This window comes from Haliaeetus albicilla, chromosome 11 (assembly GCF_947461875.1).
Source record: "Haliaeetus albicilla chromosome 11, bHalAlb1.1, whole genome shotgun sequence".
NCBI classification, from domain to species: domain Eukaryota; kingdom Metazoa; phylum Chordata; class Aves; order Accipitriformes; family Accipitridae; genus Haliaeetus; species Haliaeetus albicilla.
In genome coordinates, this window is record NC_091493.1 from 32,537,940 (window position 1) to 32,562,356 (window position 24,417).

The 24,417-nt window shown below is 41.5% G+C and overlaps 1 protein-coding gene across 2 annotated transcripts in view; it reads left to right on the forward strand.

Annotated features, from left to right (window-relative positions):
• Positions 1 to 10,763: 10,763 nt before the first annotated feature.
• The window catches only part of FHIP2A (FHF complex subunit HOOK interacting protein 2A), a 36,279-nt gene continuing 22,625 nt past the window's right edge, over positions 10,764 to 24,417 (forward strand). For both annotated transcript variants that reach the window (XM_069797041.1, XM_069797042.1), the window contains exons 1-5: positions 10,764 to 10,953; positions 18,370 to 18,448; positions 20,398 to 20,567; positions 22,732 to 22,836; positions 23,181 to 23,303. In XM_069797041.1, the coding sequence (XP_069653142.1) occupies positions 10,909 to 10,953; positions 18,370 to 18,448; positions 20,398 to 20,567; positions 22,732 to 22,836; positions 23,181 to 23,303 (522 nt within the window). In that variant the 5' untranslated portion in view covers positions 10,764 to 10,908. The remainder of the gene's footprint in view (positions 10,954 to 18,369; positions 18,449 to 20,397; positions 20,568 to 22,731; positions 22,837 to 23,180; positions 23,304 to 24,417) is intronic.

The window sequence follows — 24,417 nt, forward strand, 5'->3', positions numbered from 1 at the left end:
TCTACCTGAGGCTTCTGAATTAGTCAGCTGGGAAGCAGGATCCTACCTCCTACATTTTCTTATTGACTGTGCAGACAGCCTAGGCTTCTATAGAACTCAAGTTAGACAGTGTAAAAAGATCCACTAACGTCAACATTTTTTAAAGGTTTTCGGGCTTTAAGAGATGCAAACAGGCACCTCGGGATTTTTTAGAGGTGCCCAAACAGATTAATATATTTTAACAAACAATAGGTGTTTTCAAATCCCCTATTAGTATTTTCAGATGCCTAAATGCCCCGAGGAGCTAAGTATGTTGTCCAAGGTCACAGAGAAAACGTATGTCAGAGCAAAGAATAGAACCTGCATCTTTGCAGAAGAGTATCCTAAATATTGGACTATATTCTCTGTGCAGCATACCTTGCTGTCACTTAGCCACTGTGTGAATATATAAAAGAAAATTCATTTTTCCTTCCGTTAAGCAAACTGGATTTATACAAACAGAAAACTCTCAAAAGAATGATAATGTCCAGCTAACCTGTAAGTTTGAAATGTGAAAACATTAATTGTTACTGAAGTCTTACAGCCAATATATTGCCCCAATCATGATCTGCACAGCAACATGGGTGAGAATCTCTCCCTTTGCTTTTCAGTAGCTTTTGGACCAAGACTCAGACACCTAACATCAGACACTGTACCATCTTTGTAATATACTGTATACGTGCAATACATCACTGCGAGTTTTTGGAACAAAAGACAAATTCTTACAGAAGTAGGCTTCAAAGAACAACTTCTGTGGGCAAGGCAAATGGCAAGGATGGCCAGGACTGTCCTGGACAATCTATTTAACTTACTTCTCTGAACTGATACTGGGATGCTGAAGAATGATGGAAACTACAGGACGTTTCTATAAGTTTTTACCACGTGTTCCACCATAACTCCACTGGCTCCTTTCTTAGGGAAATCAGACCTATAGCAGTCATACTAGAAAGGAACAAAATCAACAGCATTACTAAGTCTTATGATTTAATCAGAATTTTAATAAGCTCACAATAAATACTTCTCTGTGACATGAATGACATGAAAGCAAGACAGCTCTCTCACTTTCAATATAAGACTCTTACTAGAATCTGCAATTAGTCAGTAATGGACAGCATATTCACATAAATGCACGGCCTTTCACTGATTTCAGTGAGCTTCAAGGGCAGCTCCCACTAATGTTTTTTGAGAAAAGATCCCATGTATATCTTTCAAAGGAGAATTGAGCTCCAAATTACTCACAGCAAATATTAACAGAAATGCTTTACTGAAGGTTTTTTTTTCCCCAAATACCCCACATATACAAAGAGACTTAACCATCAAACAAAAAAAAGAAAAAAAAACCTCAAAAAGTTAGAAAGTTCCCGAGTGAGACAAATCCTGAAGTCATCCTCCTTATTTTTTTCATTGCACGAACCAGTTTTCTTAATCCTCTGCATGTTATTCAACCCTCCATACTGTCCGTGGTATATGCACTTTTATGGGAAAAAAAAATAACATTGAACCTACGTTATCCTAAGTCAGTACTGACTACTGGACTGAAGAACCCAAACATTTTTTCATGGATTATGTAAGATCATGCTATCACATAAATGCTATAGGTTTTATATAACCAAGAAATATTGGCAATCCTGGCAGCTAAGGAAAAGCCCCCTAATAAGGTTGTTAATATGCAGTCTATATTGTTCTTGCATCAAAATGGCTAACCTATCTATGGGAAATTAGGACACAAGGGCCAAAATGACAAATTCATTTCTGTGAGTCAGGTTTGGAAAGATCAGCAAAATGTTGGCCAGCATTTACTGCTGAAGAACTTCAGCATCACCCCTATGTGTGTATCCTTAGCAGGAAGATCCCAACAAAGAGCTCAGAGTCAGAAACTTAAATCAGGTTTTGCATCAGGTTCTCACGAGCTCACATATGAAGTATGTACCATGAATAAGAGCTGCGAATCTCGACTCCAAAATCTTTTTTTCTTCTAGTTTTGTATTCAGTGCATGCCTTCAGGAGATACAGAGACAATCCCACAAACTGCCTTTGTTGTTAATTATAAACCAGAGTTTTTAGATCTGCATCAAGTAAGGGCATTACCTCACTGTGTGCCCTACTTTACCCTTTACCCTAAAGAATTTGCTGTGGCCAAACTGAATTAAATTATGCAATCAGAGTTGGTTAAATGTACAAGCATTTTTACACAGAGTAACTTTTACATCATGCTATCAAGGTAAAACATGACAGATACTTCCTTGGTCAAAGTTCACATTAGCAAAGGTGTTTATGAATAACATGGCAAGAATAGCAAAGAATATTCTAAATAAAACAGAGTCAAAATCTCTCAGCACTCCGATACATGGAGAAAGTTTTAGGAATCAGAAGAAAAAATTCACCTGTAGTTGCAATTACAATCAGCCAGACTCTCAGAAGCGTATACATTCTGCTGTGAACAGCCGTGCTTATGTGGGGTAGAAAGTTTGGGGCCAAAGAAATTAATTATCTAAATCAATGTGAAAGCGCATCAGTGAGTAATTTGACATTTGATCATAAGAGATACTTAGGTTTCTCCCCGTACTCCTGGAATTCACACATTGTTGAGGCTGTCTTAATTGCTCAAATGCTATTTGCTTTATACGTATTTTCTCTTCCAAACACTGTATTGCAGGGCCCTCTGGCTGAGAAGTATACAAGTGGACAGGCCTCCCTTCACAGCATATCAAGATCATTCCTTAATTAGCTGGTGGACACAGTTTGATTTGAGAGACACAAAGTACTGGCTCTTTTTCAGGAACTGAATGCCTTGATCCTTAATCATACTAAATCAAGATAGCAACCCCTCATCCGAAACCTGGCAGTGATCAGTTTTAGAGCTAAGGCACATGCCTACGTGTAGACACATTCTCTTGGACAAAGTCTCCTTGAAATTGTGATGGCTGTTTCACAAGGACTCAGGACACAGTTGGGAAAGAACATGGGCCAACCAGCCAAAGGCACAGTCTTACAGTCACAGTAACAGTAACACGAATCTTGAAAGATTGCTGAAGAGATTTGGAAAAAAAGAAAAACATTTTTGTGCTGGTTTTGGCTGGGATAGAGTTAATTTCTTCATAGTAGTTGGTATGGGGCTATGTTTTGGATTTGCACTGAAAACAGTGTTGGCAAGACAGGGATGTTTTCATTATTGCTGAGCAGTGCTTACCCAGAGTCAAGGCCTTTTCTGCTTCTCACCCCACCAGCGAGGAGGCTGGGGGGACACAAGAAGTTGGGAGGGGACACAGCTGGGACAGCTGACCCCAACTGACTACAGGGATATTCCATACATATGATGTCATGCTCAGCATATACAGCTGGGGGAAGAAGAAGGAAGGGGGGGACGTGTTCGGAGTGATGGCATTTGTCCTCCCAAGTAACCGTTACGCGTGATGGAGCCCCGCTTTCCTGGAGATGGCCGAACACCTGCCTGCCGATGGGAAGTGGTGAATGGATTCCTTGGTTTGCTTTGCTTGTGTGCATGGCTTTTGCTTTATCTATTAAACAGTCTTTATCTCAGCCCATGAGTTTTCTCAGTTTTACCCTTCTGACTCTCTCCCACATCCCACTGCAAGGGAGTGAGTGAGCGGCTGCGTGGGGCTTGGTTGCTGGCTGGGGTTAAACCGCGACACTTTTCTTCTCCTGTTAGTCTTGCCCAGTACATTCAGGTACACATATTCTGGATATTTTCTTTCTCTTGCCTGTTGACATCTACCAATAAACTTATCTGTTGCACATGCGAGGTATTTAAAGCTCAGGTCTAGCTGAGTTTTCTCCTGCAATTTTTTTCTTTCAATAAGTTAAAAAAAAAACACCACAGAAGGTTTAATTTAGTCACATGATTATTTTTTTCAGTCCACTTTTGAATCTGTTTGAGTTTAGGGCTGATGCTAATTCTCCACAACATTCAGTTGTTTATTCCACAGCAAGTCACACTGATAGATGCCAGCAGATGACTGAATTCTCCAGTTAAGCACATTGCTGGAGTAAAACACGAGGTCAGGCTGCCCTCTGCGGGCTATGATCTAGCACTGGGATGAACTGTTTTGCAACAGCTCATGGAAACCGATTAATGTTAGTACAAGATTTCTATGTCTGAACACAGAATTTCAGCGTATGCTGTACATGTAATGCCAAATATAACTATTGGCTTTCTGCTGCCTGGTTGTTACTGCTAGAGAGGAAGAAGGAAATGCAGACTGCATGTCTGATGCAGCAATCAAGCACCCCAGGTATGAATAACAGCTCAATATGACACCACCTGGGAATTCCTGGGAGACCCAGAGGCGAGGGATAACAGCTTCTGAACATAAACCCAGAGAAACTAAATGGGTGGAAATACTTCGCTTAGCACATGAGCTGCCAGCCAGGAATCAAAGACAGTGCATTACAGCACGACTCCAAGATCTAGTCAGGAACAGGTTCCATTATATTAGGCATATTACAAACACAGGTCTGCTTACTTCAGCATTTTACAACTGAATGTCAAACGAGTCCAAAACAGCCTGCGGCAAAAGAACAGGGACGAGCAGTAGAAACATTTCTAGATGACCCTGGGTCTACTACAGACTTCATTTTCTTTGCTTGTTGTCAGTAGTGCCTCCAGGTCAGTTCCTTAAAGGCTTCATCCAAGTGCAGACACTCGTTCCTACAGGGCTGATGACTCAGAAAGAATTATGAAGGATCAAGTTGTACATACTTTTTCTGGAAATGCAGTTTGGCTCAGAGTACAGCTTCTGAGCATGAGAAGTGTTCAGATGACTCCCTCTACCCTCACCTACAGGTAAGATAATGCAATGGTGATGTACATGGTCACTCTCACCTCTTTGGGAACCACACCAGAATTCAGTTAGTTGTCAAGAAGGGCCAGTCTTTGAATACAAGACCCTTCCTAAATTCATTGGGGTTTAGTTGTTGCAAAGATGCAAATATCATGTGGAATGTGATAGCCACAGGGCTAAGTCAATGTCTTCATAAACTCAAACCAGTCCTGTAGCTTCAAATAACATCATTTGAGAACCAAGTGGGACAAGTGAACTGCTAAGATGATGGGCTGTCATGTGTAGCAACCAAAGCTTTTACAAGCCAAGTATCACACAGCAGTTAAGCCCAGAGGTAACGTTACTAGTTGGTATACTAATTCGTTCTACACAGGATACATAGGGTTATTTTTCCCCCCCAAATTAGCTATGAGGGATTCTCGCTCAATCTTGCTGCTGTGTGTCCCACAGATTAAACCAGGTCACCTGTGCCCTCTGCTGGTAAGAGCAGGTTCCTACCAAGAAGCCATGAACGGAACTCACAGGAGTTACTGGCTGCCTTCTAAGTCTAACAAAATATTAAAGAACACCACTGGACTTTTGTCATGTAACTCTATGGATAGTGAACACTGGAGAGCGTTGTGACATTAGTATTTGGGCCTTTCTAGATAATCGTGCTATCAATAATTTAAAATTAATCGTGAAGCCACTACTGAGTACCTCGCATCATAAATATTCCGAGACACTAGCTTCAAAATTAAGACATTTTACAATGCCAAAATGTAGTATCAGACTCCATGAAAGATTTCAATTATGCCCCAGGACAAAGATATCTGAATTGAAACCCCAACAAAAACCTACTTTTAATTGTAGACTAATGCAAAACAGATCTGCTGAAAGTTTCTATACTTGCATAGTAGTATTGCCTGAACTATTCTGCATAACTCATATTGACTATCAAGATCAGCTTTTGCTTATGATTAAACAGATTATCTGATGACATTTTAGGGATTAACAGATTATAGCCCTAAATCCAATGATGTAAGTAACAATGAAATCTTATTATGCATTAGAAAACAAACAACACAGAGCCGATCTGAAAATTACTTGGAAATCTCTTAGTAGGGTCCAGGCTAAACACCTAAATTCCCCCCAGAAATACATGCAGATTCTGGTTGCTAGACTTCCCTCTCTGCAAGTACACAGACAAATGATTAAGGGAACCAATTTATAGCAGATGGACCACTCAATTATTTTTTTCCAGTATTTTGGGGCAAAATCCAGTTTTATGTCTATTCATACCACACTCAGACTCTTGCAGTCATTACAGTTGCAGTATAGCATAAACCCAGAAGTTTATCCTTAATCTCTTTGCTCCAGCTTCCACTACCACAAGAACAAATAAACTTGTGGTCCTGCTAACCTGCAGACTTCAGTGAAATTGGCCAAGCTCTAACGGATCATATTTGAGAGTATTTTATCTGGTTTCAATAATTTATTACATGCTAACAATTGCAGATACCATATGGCTGAACATTCATATATTTACTCATAGAGGAAAGCCTGGATTATAACACTTCCAGTGGAATAGAAACATTTGAGGAAAGAATGATGTGTTTGGAAAATAAATGTCTCATTTCACTGACAACATGTACTTCTGACCTCCTTGTGGTCTCCTTTACAACCCATTATGTAAGCTAAAGCAGGGTAGTACAGACAGTGCAACTGAGGTAGGTACATAAGGAATAATAGCCTACTGGGCATGCATATTTGTCCATCCAGGCCAGTATTGTGTCTTCCACAGTAGCAATGAGTGATGGAGTAAAAAGACACTTGCAGATGTGACAGGTAAGTAATTAGACAATAGGTTAATGACTAGGAAGTTTGTAACCCATCAGAAGACAAATGAATGTATCTAGAGCAGGAGTAGACGTGCAGTCACGGAGCAGGATGCACAGACCAGGAAATGCCTGAAAATGGGATTTAAAGAAATACTGCATGAGCTGATTACATGGTGCTACTAGCAAATCAGCAAGAGGGAGGTATTGCACGCAGCTGGGAGCACAGACAACCAGAAAATTCATGATGGAAAATGACAGCAAACAGAAGCACGTATGATACTACATACAAGACACTGATTAAACTTGGGAGAAGCATAGTTTGGACTTCAGTCACACTATGCGGTTTGGTATCCAATGCACAGAATGCTTGCTTTCTGTAATAAAGCCTGGAATCAGAAGATGATTTTAAACATCTCTTTAGCCCTCCTCAAAAGCAGAGATCATGTTGAGCTGCTAACACTTCATTCTTTATTTCATCCAAGTAGTCACCGAAAACATAGATATCAATCTGGTTATTATAATCACAATAAATTCCTGTGCAGAATATAAACAGATATTATGCATAGCTCTACTAGCATGTTTTCATCCTGGGGTACAAAAATGTACCTTCCAAATCCTCAACCTCTCTGAAGGAAAAGTCCAGACTGCAGGAAGTTCTTCTGTAATGTAGACAAATACATCCATTAGAGACTGGCCTGGTGCCATCAATCTAAACAGCAGAGACAGAGAGATTTTCAGAGAGAAAGGCTAGCACATTATCTCACTGTCTCACTCCATTTAAATTGATTTAATCTAGACAATTTAATTTGGCAGAAGGAGAAAAGTTAGTTCCCAAAAGCCCTATCAATTAAAAGAGCCTCACTTTCAACCTGTGTCTTAACTCACATTCAAGCAAAACACTAACTCACTGCATGTGCCACCCAAAAAAAGAACTACCTTGCCAAAGAACTACAAACCCCAAAACCAGCATAGCTCTGCTCTCAAGAGTATTAAAATAAGTAGTAATACTTATTTAAAAAAGAGGTTTTTCAGGGGAAACATCAAGCATGAGCAGGTGAAGAGGTATTGTTGCATATGACACGACATTGGTAGCCTGTACGCAACTGAGTCATCTCTGGTTGAATCATCTCCAATGAGAACAAGAAGTATCCAAACAGAATGTAACCTCAGCTGAGTTCTTTTGCACTGACACTGGTGAAATAATTTTTCCGTTAGTTTCCAGTGACTTGCATTACTACTGGTCTGCCAGTACTTTATCTAATATTCCCAGCAGTGAGAAATAACTCCATATAATTGAGAAGTCTGAGACTACTTTAAAAGAACATAAACCCCCCCTATCTACAGTGTGCAACACGTATATGCACCACAGACTGGATTCTGCAGTATGGCTACAAATTCAAGCTCAATATATTGGTAAGTAAAAGCAGGTTTATTTGCAGAGACTCAATTTGTTTAACAGGCTTAGGGATAATCACATAATTGTGATATTTTCTTTGTTTCCTTTACTGCAAGGCATTTCATATTGAGGAGTCCTAATAAGAAGTCACTTTTGCAACCAAAATCTGAATTCCAACCACAACGAAATGTTCTGTTTAAAAAAAATGTTTTTATATACATCAGGCACTCTTAGAATAATGAGGCCCTCAAGCATTAGAAAAGCTCTACCTAACCATCTGTGAAGAGGTGACTTATGATTTCATAAATTGTGAAGTACGCTTAGGAATACTCTCACTGTTATAAAACTGTCTCCTTTTATATCTTCATGATACCTTACTGTTTCTTTATTCATTCTGCTACTCAGAGATGGGAAGGCCCAGGCTCACCCAAAAGACATTTTTGCAAAAACAAATGGATTGCAAAGAGCATTTTAAATTACCATGTTCTCTTAGACACCTTAATCAAGCACGTGTGCCTTAAATCCACATTTTCTTCAGAAACGATGCAGGCTCCAAAACGGTATCTATGGTGAGAGAATGGGAAGGTCCCCATTAACACGGTGAACACCCTCACATTGATGGGAGAAAAGCTGTACCACTACTCAGCCCGCTTGCTGACAACATGTTTGTATTCAAACCTACAACTTGTCATTTGTTTTTTCTTTTTTTAATGAAAGCAATACAAACCTGCAATACAAACCATATAAGCAGGCTGGATATAGCTCCTGAACTGTACTTATAATATAAAAATACTAATATAAATAAAAATAGATATAAGTATTTACATATAAAAATATACATAATAATTAATAATAATCTGGATGTATTGCAAAACTATAGTAGACACCACTTAGATTCATCGGAAGAAGAGTTTGCCTCCTCGAGCACATTTTAAAAGACTAATAGAACCTTTGATGTTAAATCATAGAAGATGGGCACCTTCCAAATGCAGCATCCATCCAGTTAATAATTACCTGGATGCAGAGATGGTACGTGTGTTTCATCACATGACTACCTACATAGAAAACTTACATTTCTTAAGAACATCTATAGAATATAACTTGACAAACCCACAATAAGCAGATTTTTGTAAAAACATAATTACCTCTTAAATGTCTGTTATTTGATACATCTGGATTTTGAGAAGGAAAGAGCTAGCTCTGCTCCTTAGCCACTTCAGCAAAGGTGTCCACATACAACTAGTATTTACTTCCATACAGTACTTGGACTGTGGCTCTCCATGCCTGCAAAGCATGGAGGTAGTAACAATAATCAGTCTAGCAGAATCATTAGTAAGACTTCACCACAAGATCAACAGTCATCGTCAGACTTCCCAGATGACACAGTTTAAAACACAGCAGATAAATAGTAGTTTTGTCCTGTCTTTTGATTCGCCTCTCTCTGCCTGCTCCTAGCATATGAGGAAGTTGGTGTTCCTCTCCAAATATTACTGAGAAAGTTTTTCTCCATTTGGTACTACAGGTTCTCTTCCTTTTCCCATACTGGTCTGTCACCTTCCCAACATTTCCCTCTGCTCCCCCTGTGCCAAATCAACCCTGTTCCCCAACTTCCATTTGCCCAGAGCCCCCACACTATCCCATGAACTGTAGCTGTGCACAAAACATCTCACACTGCCCACCGGCTACACGTATAACCTCTGGTCACCCCACCTTACCTCTGCTTTTCCTGTGGCAGGCAAAAATGGCAGGGATGACCTTTCTCTCTGAAGCATTTGGTTTGGAGGTGAAATAAAGCCCTCTTTGTCTCCTTCAAAGCTCTGCGGAAAAAAACCAGCAGTGAAACAGGTAAGACGCGCACTGCGACAAGCCCTCTCGTCCTGTGGTACTCCACAAGCCCTGGAAGGACCGCCATTGGCCAGGCCCATGCCACCAGCCCCACCGGCCTCTCACCCAGCAGCAACAAGATGTCACCGAGTTTTCTGAGCTTACCACCCTTACGCTGCTTTGTGGAGAGCCGGGCATTTACTTCATTGTTTCCCCGAGGACCTCACAGTCCCTGCAGACAGTGACAGATCCCAACCGTCCCAGCAGACAGCAAGCCGGGCCTTCGGCCACCCTGGCCAGGCCCGCTCCTTACGCTCCATGCTGGCAGGCGCGGGTGAGGCGGCTGTCTCCCAGCCCCCAGGAAGCAGAGCGGGACGGGCAGACCCGGAGATCTTTGTCGGAGGCTGACGGCAGGCCTCTGGGCACGGTGACAGCGGTGGTGGGCTCCCCTTTCCCCCTCACCTCCCTGCCCGGCAGTTGGCCGCAGAGGCGGAGGGCCGGCCCGGGGCACCCCGAGCTCGCTGCCCGCTCCCACCCCCGGCGGTGTCCCACACCGCCCGCACCCTGGGGGCCGGCAGAGGGTCCCTGCCCTGGGCAGGCCCGGTACAAGCGGCCCGGTTCGATCGACAATGCCAGGGGCACGGCCAGCGGCGCCCCCGTCCCGGCGGGCAGGTCGGCGCCCTCGGCCGCCCAGGCCCGCGGGCCCCGGGCCAGACCGCCCCGGGCCAAGCGGACCGGGCCGGGCCGGGCCGGGCCGGGCCGGGCCGGGCCTCCCCGCGGCGCGGCTGGCTGCGTGCGGGGGGTGGCGGCCCCTGCAGGCCGCGCCGGGGCGGACACCCGGCGCCTCGGCAGCCGGCGCCGCAGCCCGGCGGTGTCAGTGCCACGGTGTCCGCCCGGCAGCGAGAGGCAAAAAGCCGGCGGCCGCCCGCCCGCCCGCCCGATCCCCGCGGCCAGGCCCCCGCATGCAGCCCTCACCCTGGAGCGGCGGCGGCGGATCGAGGAGCTCTCGCGGTCCTCCCGGCAGCGGCTGCTCCAGTCGCGGGACAGGATGTTCTCCAAGTTCACCTCCATCCTGCAGCACGCCGTGGAGGCGGTAAGGCCGCCGGCGGGCCCGGCCACGCCGCGCCGGGGATGCGAGCCGGGCCTAGGCGCCGAGCGGGCCCCGCGGGGAGGAGCGGCGCGGCGCGGCGCGGGGGGGAGGCTCGGCCCGCTGCCTGAGCGCGGCGACCCTTCCCCACCGCCGACCCCCGGGGCCTGCTGCCGCGGCAGGGCTGGCGGCGAGGGGCCCCGGCCGAGCCGGCGTATCCGCCGCCGCCGATCCCGGCTCGCCCCTGCCGCGGGGAAGGGAGGCGGAGGCCGAGGGCTGTCGAGAGCCGGAGATGGCGGGAGAGGAGGGAGCGGCTGGTGCCCGGGGCTCCGCGGCGGGCCCAGCACGGCCCCCTCGGCCAGCGGGAGCAGCCCGCGGGCTGTCACCGCCGGTAACGTGTCTTCCCGGTGGGCCCCGGCGCCGGGCGTGAGGGCGGCCCTTGCCCGGCCCGGTCCGGCCCGGCCCGGCCCGGCTGCTCTCCGCGAAACAGATGAGAACGGAGGTGAATTCAGGAAAAAGTCCTCAGGATTTTTCTTCTGGTCGTGGCCAGCGGACAACAGTCGCTGTCTCCGGCGCTTTTGTGTGAATGTTGTCACCTCCAACCCGCCGTTTCCGTCCCCGGTTTCTGTTTTAACTGGGTAGGGTGGAGGGGGAGGCCGGGGGGACCCGGGGCTGTGTGTGTTCGGTTGGGTTTCGCCGCGGAGAGTCGCACATCGGTGCCCATCGCCGGGCTGGGGAGAGGGAAGCAGCAGGGCCCGTTTCCGAAGCTGCCATTTCTGTAGGCCGCGTCCAGCTGCCTGCTTATCAGGACTCGACTGTCTACCCGGTTTCTTTTTGTTTGCTTTTCGGTGAGGTGGGGTCCTGGTAGTAATGTCTCTGGCTTTCAGCACCTTTCTCAGTCAGCCAAGACACCGACGAGGCCGAGTTGGAAGAGGTGCAGCTTTGGTTAGGTGCTAAAAACTGGCAGTGAAATACCGCTGGAAGTGAAGGCAGAAAGTGTTGAAGGAAACGGTTCAAATGGTTGAAAAAAGAGCCTGCACGCTAAATCCTACCTCCTGTGAGGGGCACCCTTTGTGCATTAATGTGTACCTTGATGCTGCAAATACTTAAGCATTAAGCATATGCTTGCCTTTATGTGTGCCTGTAGTTCTGCAATCTTTAGCAGGACTATTGGGGTTTTAAAGTTAAACATGTATTAAATAATTGCAGGTACCTATTTTGCTCTTTTACTCGTAGAGTGGCAATTGAAAAGAAATGTTTTAAATAATGATGAAACGGCTTAATTGAAAACTCTCTATGACCACATATGAATGCCTTCAATAGACAGTGCTTTCATTGGAGGATAAACAGAAATTAGTGGCTGCCTGACTAAAGAAATCTTGTTGTGGTAAGCTGTGCCACATTTTGAATAAGAGTGGATGACTGAGAGATGCAGGAGTGGAGGAGAAGTTCTCCTTTCAGGTCTACTGATTCAAGATAGCTAATAAAAGTTATTCCTAGAAGAACATTTACATTACTGCTGTGTACAAAAAATAAAGAACTGCATTTATTTGAGATCCATAAAAAACTAGGAAGAATGACAGAGTTGAATGGAAAAGGGGAAAAGTAGAGATAGTAGGGACTAGACGATCTTTTTTAATTTAAAAAAAAACAACAAACCAAACCGGAAACAGATTGATAACATCATTTTGCAAGTGACTGCTATCAAACAACATGCTATATGCCCTTGCTCAGCTCTGGTGTCCCTTTTAGAATTGCCTCATCCTGCTAACACCACTGTGATGGATCTCCTGATAATAAATACTGCACTAAATTGCATTTACAGGGTTGTGACAAATACCGAGCACCACATGCTAGGAATGAAACGCAGAATCACAAAAGCAAGGGGATATTAAGAATGTTTCTTACTCTATCTAGGAAGTTTGACCCCCTAATTCAAAGACAGAACTGAGAAATAGAAACTTTTAACCAGTTTTGGGGCTATATGTGACTTTAAGTCATTGTTTCATTCTCTCTTTTATTAAAGTATGTGGGCTGCTTAGCTTTGCTACCCTGAAAATGAAAACTGGTGTAAATCCTAAATATAAGTCCACCCTGATGCTGCTTGCTTTTTTCAGAACCTAGAGAATTCTGAACATCATTTTTACTTGCTGTTATTGCTGCAGAGCAAGTATAGCTTGTGCAGCCTCAAGTGGACTGTTTCAGCCCTGAATATCAGCAACGGAACTGGTAACTAAGATATAAATTCTCATTTGGGTGCCTGCCTCCCGAAGGAATTCAGTTGCAGCTGAACAGTTTTCAGCTGAGCTGGGCACTCAAATACACTTGAAGTGCTTAGGCTTAGCTTTCATTGGTAGGACTACTTTAAATCAGAAATGTTTGGGTAGCCCTTCTCCCCTGTCATTTCTCCTGTACATCACTTATATAATGCTCCTGTCCTGCCTCAGGGCCTGCAGGCCTGCCGACTTTAGAGATATGCATTTAAATAGTAAGAGTTCCCATATTATTAGGTAATCGTTGTTATCTTACCCTCAATATGCCATCTCTCTGAACTATGACGAGGAGTTCCAAAGGTTGACAGTCTAATCCACATAGGAGTGTTTGCCTTTCACTTGTTTGAGTGTACCGCTCTTTAATTGCCTGCCTTCATGACACAACCGTGATGAGGCAAACATAAGGGACCAGCTGCTTTTTATTAAGACCTTTTCTTACCTTGAATAACTCAAAACTTTCAATCTCTTCTGCCTGAATTGTCCAAGTGTGTGAAATCATATTCCTGATTTTCATTACAACTGAATCCTAATTTTTGCCATCTCTTATCATATGTCAGTCCTGCCAGTATGTTAGATATTTTTGCTTTCTGGATTTCTCTGCAGCATCCAGATGAGCAAGCACCACTGTGGTATCGTCCCGACAGAGCATCCTTAAATTGGGTTGGGTGGGTTGGTGAGAATGATGGAGGGGACTGCAGTCTTTGTTCTGTTACCTTACCTCAGGGCAGAATAGAAGTGTTGTTGCTTTATGGGGTTAATATTAATGAATCTGTGACAGCTTATATATGGTTTGTCCCCAAGGTGTTTTCTCTTTGCTATGCATACGTTTATCCCAAGTGTATACCAGGAGTGCTGCATTCTCAGCAACATACAAAATGTTGTGTACAATAACAAAGCAGCAAGTTAGACTTTTTTTTTTCTCTTATCTTGTGCTCTTCACTCACATTTCCCTAGACAAAATAGCTGGTCTGTGAAGTGGTCACTCAGTGTTCAAAGGACTTTTGTTTGTGGTTGATTTGGGCTTTCAGGAGATGTTTCATCTTAACAGTCAACTCAAAAGGATGTTTTTGAGCTGTGTACTGTAAGCAGGAAAAATACGATTTTGGTTGTTTTGAATTTTGCAATTTGCTGTCAAACAAGATTATTTGTATCTCTCTCGGTATCTGGGAGTGAATTTACATTTTGGTGTCTGCTGCACAATTTTGGGACCCCTCTCTGCCAACCTATTATTCCACTGTATCTCTTACACTGGTACCTTAACATGCTTTTAAGTAGCTCCTTTTCTGTTCATGTTTTTGAGGTGAAACTGAGCTTTGAAAGAAACTGAGTCACTTGCTACAGGTACTGCTCCAAAATCATTAACTGCATAACTACTCAGAACAAGATTTATTCTTCTTGAACCCACTTGATTTGATGTAATGACCTCATATTACTGATTGTTTTAATGTTGTGCTGCTATTAACAAATCATGATGACAAAATTTAATGCATGGCTTGCAAGCATATGCAGTCTTAATTTTATATGTGAAAGCAGTGACTGTTATAAACTCTGTGCATTCATCAACTGAAGAAATAAAATAAACCTCAAGCATTAGTCCTTTTTCAGATTTTCCCTCAGGGCAAGCATTCACGTTAGTGAAGTAGTAAGAGCGAAGAAAAACATTGAGTGACTGCTGTAGTTTTCCTTGTTTCAGTCAGGGGAGTGTGCATGTACTTCCCCTTTGTTTCTCTTTGACCCAGTTTCTGCTTGCTTTTTTACTCTGGCATCTGACCAGACAGTACCTGTTATTCTCTTATACAGTGTTTTCTTTACTTTGTGAACTTGTCTGAAAGATATTGAGTGATATCACCAGCTTCTGTTGTTTCCATTCTTTTCAGTATTGAATTGCACTTCTGAAAAGCATACAAGAAAAATATGACAATGATTTTCACATGCATAAAGGAATTGCTGTTAAATTCTGAATATTGATAGGTTTCTTTGCTCTTGATATTTTGGGGTATTTTCCTGCCTAAACACAAATTCTATATACTTTTGAAAACTACGTGGAATTGTATTTTGGACAGATTTTATAACGAGCAGACTATAGTTCTGGTCAAAGACCTATAGTTCTCCTGAGAACAGCACTTTTCCTGGAAGGAGTGGGGTTCAATCATTAGTAACGAATCATCACCAGAATTATAAGGCAGCACGTGTTAAGTTTAGCTTGTAAATGAGAACACTGACTCGCTCACTTCCAGGAAGCTTGACTGCTGGAGTTGGGGACCAGATGGAAGAGCTAATCAATGTCTGCTCAAATGGCTGCTGGTTTTTAGTAGTGTTCAGTGAGTTTTGGCTATTTGATATACCAACACCTACACTGCAGTCTTTTTTTTCCCCCAAAGAAGGAGAACTTCACTTTGAGATTAGGAATCGATAGCTCAAAATTAGTAAGAACATTTGTAATTACATCAAAATGAATTAATATAACTGTGAGAAATAACTGTTCTTTAAGGTAATTCCTTCAAATTAGACAAATGGGAGGAATTAATAGCCTTCACAATGAATTTTGTTTTGCTTCAGAATCTTTATACAAGTATGTGTACTTTTACAAAAGAGTGATTATTCAGATTAGCAACTGCAACATGTATTTCATCTCAGCTGGTAGCTGATAATTCATCCTAAAATAGAAACTACAGTTTCATCCTAGAATTACCTGTCCTAGTAGGGTTAAAGCATGCCAGCCAAGTGTTTGGGAGCTTACATTTTTCTAATGCTTTCCAGTGCTGGGCTTTCTTTGTGTATAAGCTGGTGTCTTGGTCTTGGGCTTTACCTTGATTTTGTGTCTCAATAACTAAGTTAAGAGAGTTGGTTTTTTTTTTCATTTTTTGTCAGCAAAACACTTCTCTCAGAATAGTACATAGCATTACTGGAGCTACTTCTCTGTTAAATATTCCCTGGAATAGCTGTGCTGTAAAAAGCAGATTTATACTAGGTCTGTCTATGGTGGGAAGAGGAATTTGGGGGTGGGAGTATTTGGGGGTGGGGATACTTTAGCTCAACAAGTAAGGACGTACAGTTTTTCTGTATTGTTGGGAGTGGCTAAGTCTGGTAGCCCAATGCAGGCGAAGCTCCCCCAGCTCCGTATCACCAGGTCCAGTTGGTGGCAAGGTTGATTGTATATTCCCAATAAGCATGCATGTGCACATGCGCAGGTGCACACACGTGCTAATGGTATCTCTGTTTGGTACCTCTGTATTGGAGTCCTCAATCAGAGAAGACTCTGTGAAATCACTGAGTAGTTTAATTAAAAAGGGTAAGACCTGTCCCTGAATTACCTTTTCACCTCTGAGAGGAGTCCCTGGAGGCGTGTGTTGGGAGGGAGAATGTCTGTATCTACAGTTCTCTCCCACGGTGGATAAATTATTGACAGTGCTGAGAAGTGGAATCCTTTTCCTGGCACTGCTCAGAGGCACTAAATTCATCTCGAGGCAGATGAGGCTAGAAGAAGCGGAGAGGAAAATCACATCAGTCAAGGATAAATCTTTAATGTTATCTATCATGTGTTACTTTGGAAATAGAGTGGTCTGAAAGGCCTGGCATTCCTCAAAAGTGGTCTCTGTGCTATTCATCAGCCAGAGTTGAGTTTTCGGTATAGTTTTATTACGGGAAGATGCAGAATTACCTTTACGTTGCTTGAAATACACATCTACAGCAGCAAGTGTGACATACGAAGCATGATACAAAATATCATATGCTCAGTCTTCAGTTTGTTCAGTTACTCTTCTGAATTTCAATAACCTCGTAAACTTTATAGTAAAATAAACTAGTTTTGTGCAGCATGCAGTGTCCTGATATTTGTTCTGTGGTAGCTGGTGTGCTAAAGTGCTACTCTCAGTGCCGAGCATGGAAATATAGAAGACTTAATGAGTCCACAGACTCTCAGGGAACAGATGAGCAACGTCAGTTTGATTTCCTAGTAGCCATTTGTGAGGGCACATTTCCACACATGCAGGATGCAGGTGTAGATAGTTACCAAGCACTACTACTTCTTTTAGGTCTTGCATTTCAAAGTCCTGTGTGCAATTAGCATTCCACTTCCTTATCATGGCAGAGCATGCTGTTCATATACTGGGCTTTACGTCTTTACCAAGACAAATCTAAGTGTTGTTCTCGCCACAAAGAGAAGAGACCGATATAGAAAACTTCCAAGGCTTTTTCAAAGAGACCAACACTACCCAGTGAAGGGTATGCAGTTATCTGAGCCCTGTGCTTCTGTTTGTCCAGGAACTGAGGCAACTCAGCACTTTTCAGGCCCTACAAGGAGACACTAGAGGAATTCAGAGTTACTAATCTCAAATGTGGTATCTGTAGCTTCTGGGGGGAAAACATTTTCACTGTGAGGGTGACTGAGCCCTGGCACAGGTTCAAGCTCGGTGAGGAAGGAGCAATACTGAGGTTGCATGGGTGGAAGGCTGTGTTTTGTTCTTGCAGCATGTTATTCCTAGATGCCAGACATGCCCAACTGGCCATCCCAAGTTCCTCCAGAAAAGAAGAAACTTCCTTTTCATCCAGAAATGAAATAAGAAATGTATTTGTTAAAAAAAAAAAGCAACCTGTCATGCTCTGGGGATGGGCCTGATATGCGAAAAAAAAAAAAAAAGAAACAAAGATCTTTTAATAGTTGTGGTTAACAGGGAAAAAAGGCACGGCAAAAACTGTATGAAGCAGCTAATTGGTATTTTTAAGGGAGCAGAGGGAGAAAAGAGAACAGAGTGTACAGAAAGGGAAGATGGGGTCAAGAGCAGATGTAAAAGAACATGATTTTTTCCTACAGGACAAAACTGAGATCTAAACAATTCAAACCTACATTTCTGATGTTGCTTTGCTGCATGAACAGTTGCTTTTGTTGCTTCAAATAGATTGTCTGGTCACAGAGACATCACAGAGATTATCACTGATGTTCACAAGCTAGGCAGTTTGACATGGGGTTCATGCCGTGAATCATGTATGTAGTCCTTGTTAAAGGTAAAAGAGCACAGAGAGTAAGAATTGTAGCACTAGTCTGCAGCAGTTTACTTCCAAGTATAAGATAAAATTCAATTTAACCTCTGAGGAAATATGTTTATTTCATTCCTAACTGGTTTTTGTTTGTTGGTTTTTTTCTGCATAGCTCGCACCTTCCCTTCCGTTACAAGAAGATTTTGTTTACCACTGGAAAGCAATCACCCATTACTACATAGAGACATCAGGTAAAAGAAAACATTCTGCTTTTTTTTCTTTAGTGTAAAAACTAGAATTCCCAGTTTCAGTGTCGTCAAAAAGTAAAGATTAAGAAATACTAAAATGAGTCATGTCTTTCATCAAAATACAAACAATAATAATTAGTAATTAAAAATATTGTATACCTCCATTCATCCCTTAAAAAGTAGGCATGAAAAATGATTGAGGGAAGGTCTCCTTTCCTGAGTACCATGTAGAGAATTTTACCTTTTCACGTCCAACCCAATTTCTCTCTTCACATATTCTGTTTAATCTAAACAGACAGCTACAGAAATGTAGTCCCTGCTGTTAACCTTTTTATTGTTTTGCATCAGGGATTTTCTTTTTCTTTCCAAGATTTTAACAGAAGAAATCTTGTGTTCATAGATTTTACCAGACATATATGAATTCTGTATGCTCAGTATTAGGTATTTTTTCTTTAGTGTCTTGTCTCCAGGAAAGGTATGTTAATAACATAGCTCTGAAAAGTGAATTTGTGAGCAGATTTAGAACACATTTTATTAAAACTTCTCCAGACCTTATTCTGCTCTTCTAAAAAATGGGTATTCTGATGAAATATGGCTGTAGTTTCTTTTTCTTAAACTTTTCCCTGGTTTCCTACAACAGTTATGCAACATTTAAATTTTTTTTTTTTTTTTTGGTCCTAGTTATTAAACTATTAAGTTTTAAAAGCAAATGTTACCATGCTTTCCTCAAGCTTAGTAGTTCTGCATTTCTGCTAGAGTAGCTATTGAATCTGTGTTTGTGTCTGGGACTGGTGATCTTGTTTATATAAATATTTACTCTTACAAGCTGAAACTTGACCCTTGGTTCTAAATACCCATCTTTTGGAACGCTATGTGATGTTTCCTAAGGTAGAAATGACAGGGTGGTAGGGGAAAGCTGATACCTGCGATTATGTGGTGCAGAAAAAAAGCTGACCTCTCTCCCAGACTTTCAAAAGTCTTGTGAAAAACAAGTTTCCACTCAGTGGATATATTTCTGTCCTCTGCAGTGGGAGCAGAATTATGCCTAGGAAATTCAAGCAAAACACTCTAGGCTAACTGGAGGTTGTGGTAGAGACCAAAACCACTCTGACATGGCAGCTTTCCTTTGTGATCTTGTTGCCATTTGCATGCAAGTGACAGTTATTTTTAGGTTATTGCATAAGAAGTAGTAACCATTTCCCTAGTGGGATAGTTGTTCAAGGAGAATTTAGCTGAAAAAAATAAAAAAGATCTGCACGTGTGGATGTGCTTTACAACACATTAATGCCAGCTCCCGCTGCCAGTGGCATAAATCAACAGCATTTTCATGACTTTAGTATAATGAAATCAGAGTCTTACCCTTTCCTTCATAAAGTTTGACAGAATGCTGTCTTAATGCAGAAAGTATAAAAGACAAATCTAAAAAGTTTTGAAGAATAAACAGCACAGAGTTTGTGTTTTCTTTGTTGTTATCATTAGGAAACCCATTTATTTAGTTGTCTAGTTTGTAAAGGAACTGATGAGCTGCAAATTAAGCTGATGTTAGAGGCTGTTTGTAGATTTCGGAATACTATGTGAAGAGTCAAAGAGGAAGTTATCAAGACACAGTGGATACTAACTGGAAGATTGAGAGTTGAACGTTTCTTTCCCTAAGCTTGGTTTCTGGGTGTAAAAGTTTTCCTTTTTGACTGTGTAATTAATGCATGTTTTGAAATTTGGCATTTCACCTTTTCCCCATTGCAAGGTTAGATATCTGCCTAATGCATATTCCAGTTTACATTTCCATATATGGTTCTGAAGATGTGATTTAAGACGTGTTAAAAAACTTACGTACTATATATAAGATTCTTTAAATGAGTGGTCATGTTTGTAAAGCTTAAATTTGGAACTGAACTTAAGAAAAGTGAGGACAATATTTTAATCATTCTTAATTGCACATCTCTTCTATTTAGATGACAAAGCTCCTGTGACTGATACCAACATTCCTTCTCACCTGGAACAGATGTTGGATATTCTAGTTCAAGAAGAAAATGAGAGGGAATCAGGCGAAACAGGACCATGTATGGAGTATTTGCTACATCACAAGATTTTGGAGACACTCTACACGCTAGGAAAAGCTGATGTATGTACTTCTCAGCAGAGCAGATTATCTTTTGTGTGAGCTCGTAATTGTAATCGGGACTGAAGTTCTACAGTAGGTGGTAGTGTGGGACACTGAACTCTAGCAAATAGCTGTTTGCTTATGTTACCAATATATTACAAATAACAGTCTTTTACAAGTGTGATCAAAGTCAGACAACCAGTGAGATGCTAAGGCAGAATCCTGAGATTTATTTATTACCACTCTAATAATATTGACTGTGAAGCTGGAAGTAGAAACACTTTTGTTCAGTCTGGAATTTTTCTGGCTTCTACAAGATCAAATTATCCCTCTCTGTCCTTTGTTAAGTGTTGGGAGTTTCTTGGGTGAAAAGTGCTGTATTAAATACAAATTTTGTGTAATTTTTCTGAATGTGATGAGTTATTGCTCAGAAAGACTACCATGTCAGAAAGCATTAATTTAAGCTGATCCCCAGACAGCTTTCACATCCGAGTCTTTGGTATGAATGCAGCCCTTGGTAATGTTGGTTCTTCTCATGTCTGCTTTGTGGCACCTGTGAAATCAGCTTCATAGTCTTGGTGCATTCTTGTTGCTATCTCTCTTGGCACACTTACGAGCTGAAATGTATGGGGTTGGATGGATCATGGGGAGAATTAACTTGGCAGCCCTTGTGCTAGAACTTTTTGTATCATGATGCAGATGCAGTTAGGAAAGTATGGTGTATTGTGTTCCAAGGATAAATGGAACTCTCCGTGGTTTCATTCTCAGTCAGTCTTTGACATGTTGTCATGAGTTTTTAATCTACTTGATTTTACATATATAGACAATGTAGGGTACCAGCTGTCTGAGCCTGGGATGTTCCTTGCTCTGGAAGGACCAGAGCTCTACAATTTCTGTTACTGTAACAGCTGTCCTATGATCAGGCTAAGATACCTGATGTATTGAAAATACTTGCTCAGAAATACAGCTCGTTCAGTAATCTGTAAACTTTGTCAAGGAACCAAGATGAAATGGTGACATATGTGAAGCAGGTAATTAGTCGTATGTTTCTAAGAGTTGAGAGAAGTCATTTTGCACTTATGCAAATATGCCTGTACAAGCAATTCCTATACAGCCTGTCTTTATACTTCGTCACCTGTGAGTTGATACATCTGAAGTAAACACACAGTTCATGCTTGCAAGATGTTGCAAAGATCTATTGCAAAAAGAACAATATCCTTTCACAGCAATCACTTAGACTTATTATTGTAGACGCACCCTGATGGTACACATTTTGCCATTCTTTTCAATGGACTGCTTGACAACTCAGTGATAATTGGGTATTAATAATCTAGGCATAATTACCTTGGAAGGAGAACCAGTTTAGGCAGTTGTCATTCCCGGCTGTTGCCACCCATGCCCATTCACCTGTGCAGTGAACCAGATGAGGGAAATGATGTGGGTTAAAATTAACCTATGAAATAACAGCATTTATTAACATGGTAGAACACATTAGAGTCAGGGGGGATTTAGCTAGAAACAAAGGTATATAAAGGACCACAAGCCATCGGATCTGATGGAGATAGGAAAGTACTTTCATGTGGCATGATGCATGAGGGATAGTAAGACAAGGGTCTGGATGTTCCACAGATGTTTGTGATTTACATTCTGCTGAATCTCAGGGAAGACAACAGCTTTCTCTTGTCCTGGAACATCTGTGCATTTATAAAGGCTTTATCTGTCTAAGGTTAATTGCTCATGAATTTAAAAAACCTTTTGTAGACATTAAGATGTTTATAGTTTATCATCATATATTTACAAGTACTGACTCACTGAATTGCTGGACTTGATGGCACAGTACCGTAAAAGACAGCTGACCTGCAGCCAATTAATTCAGAGTTAATTTCCCCTTATCACTGTATTGATAGGGAATATTTCCTGGAAAGATTAGTAGAAGTCTGCACTAGAGCAATTAACTGAAAGTATGAATAATTTGAAAAAGAAAACAGTAATGAGATACAACATTTTTTGTTGATCTCTGTTAATATCGATAAAAGTAGTATGTTAACAGATTATGATTTTTTTAAAAAATACTTTTGGATAAATTATCACTGTTTAATTAGCCATTTTGAGTGACAAATTTGCATCTATGTTTCTCTCCGCATTTGTTATGTTTTTGTTATTGTTCATCTGTTTTTTGTTTCAGTGTCCTCCAGGAATGAAACAGCAAGTTTTGGCTTTTTACACAAAACTTCTTGGAAGAATACGGCAACCTCTTCTTCCCCACATAAATGTGCACAGGCCAGTGCAGGTACTGTTCAAATTTTCAGTAAACTATGTTTTGGCATGGCAAGTTTCACTTATTCTGCTGTAGCTAATGGTATCTTTAATTCTTCTATTGTCAAGCAAGTTAAAGAAACTGCTCAAGTGCAATATCAGTTTTAATGTATTGATGATTAGAGCCTTGGACTGCCACTGCAATGCAAGTCATAAGTAATAAAGAAATCTTGTTCACAGCAATCAAAATCTAGACCAAATGTTCAAGTCAATAATCATACGTCATTGTAGTATGTGTATAGAAAAAGAACGCAGTCCATCATTCCTAGAAAAAGCTATAACTTATTCTCTGTCTTAATTGTTCACTTTATGTGACAGAAATTAATCAGGCTGTGTGGTGAAGTTCTGGCAACGCCAACAGAAAATGAGGAAATTCAGTTTCTCTGTATAGTATGTGCAAAGCTGAAACAGGATCCATACCTGGTCAACTTCTTCCTTGAGGTGCGTAAATCAAATAAAAATTTTCCAGGTGTATTTACTCACAGACAACATCTAATAGAGAACTGCAGGTATCACATCATGCTTCATAGCTTAGTTTTCGTTCACTCTGTGATTTTTTTCCTGTGATACTAGAAGTATTTTTTTTTTTCTGCCAGTGACTTGATACATCTGATTATTTTTACTAGAATTTCATTCAGGGCTCACAAGTATACCTGCCTGAGGACTTTATCCTTTGTAGTGAAAGTGCCTTTAGAGTAGGGATATGAGTTGTAATGTAGAACACTGTGTGAGGGAGACCTTGGATTTCTGATGTTGTTTTGTCTTCAGCCCAATAAAGACTAAGGGACAGATTGCACGGGGCATTGAAACCGTGCAAGTTGCTAAGTGTTCTGCAGGATTGGGCCCTTATTTGGTAGTGGCACATATGGTCTAGCTGCAGTGCCAGCTCACAATCTACAATATGACATTATTTTCTATCTGTAAGAAAGCCAAATATCTTTACTCCCTCTTCGAACTTAACATGTGGCATTGATGAAATCAGAGTAGGAGGAGAAAGAATTTCTAGACTGACTTTCTGTTCCTATTTAGAAGGAGCATATAAAAGTTTAATTTATGAAAGTCCATTTAGAAATGCCTCCTGCTCCCACTTTAATGTTTCCTATGGTGACACCGTATCTATTAAGCATGTGATATATAGGTGAAAAGATGTAGCTATAGCATCCTCTAGGAATATTTTACAGGCTTTCTGCAAACAAGATCTGTAACAGCAGAGGCTGCTAAACTGCAAAGATACCTTATTTTCCATTGAATATATTAATATCACTTTTAAGTCAGTAGTAAGGAATCCATCTTGAGTTTATTTTTACCTTAATTAAATACCACCCTGATTGCCACTGTATCCACTGTAGCTGTACAAGCAGTAGAAATGGCGTTAAGGCTTGAAAAGTTAGTGTTTAAACATTAAAAGCACTCAGAAGCAAACAACTAGATATGTTACATGCAGAATATGGTAGAAGTCCAAACCAGGATTACCTTTAATGTCATTTGTGTAAGTTGTATGGTTTGAAAAGAACCCTCTGAATGATTCTTATACTCAGATAATGCCCTTGAAATC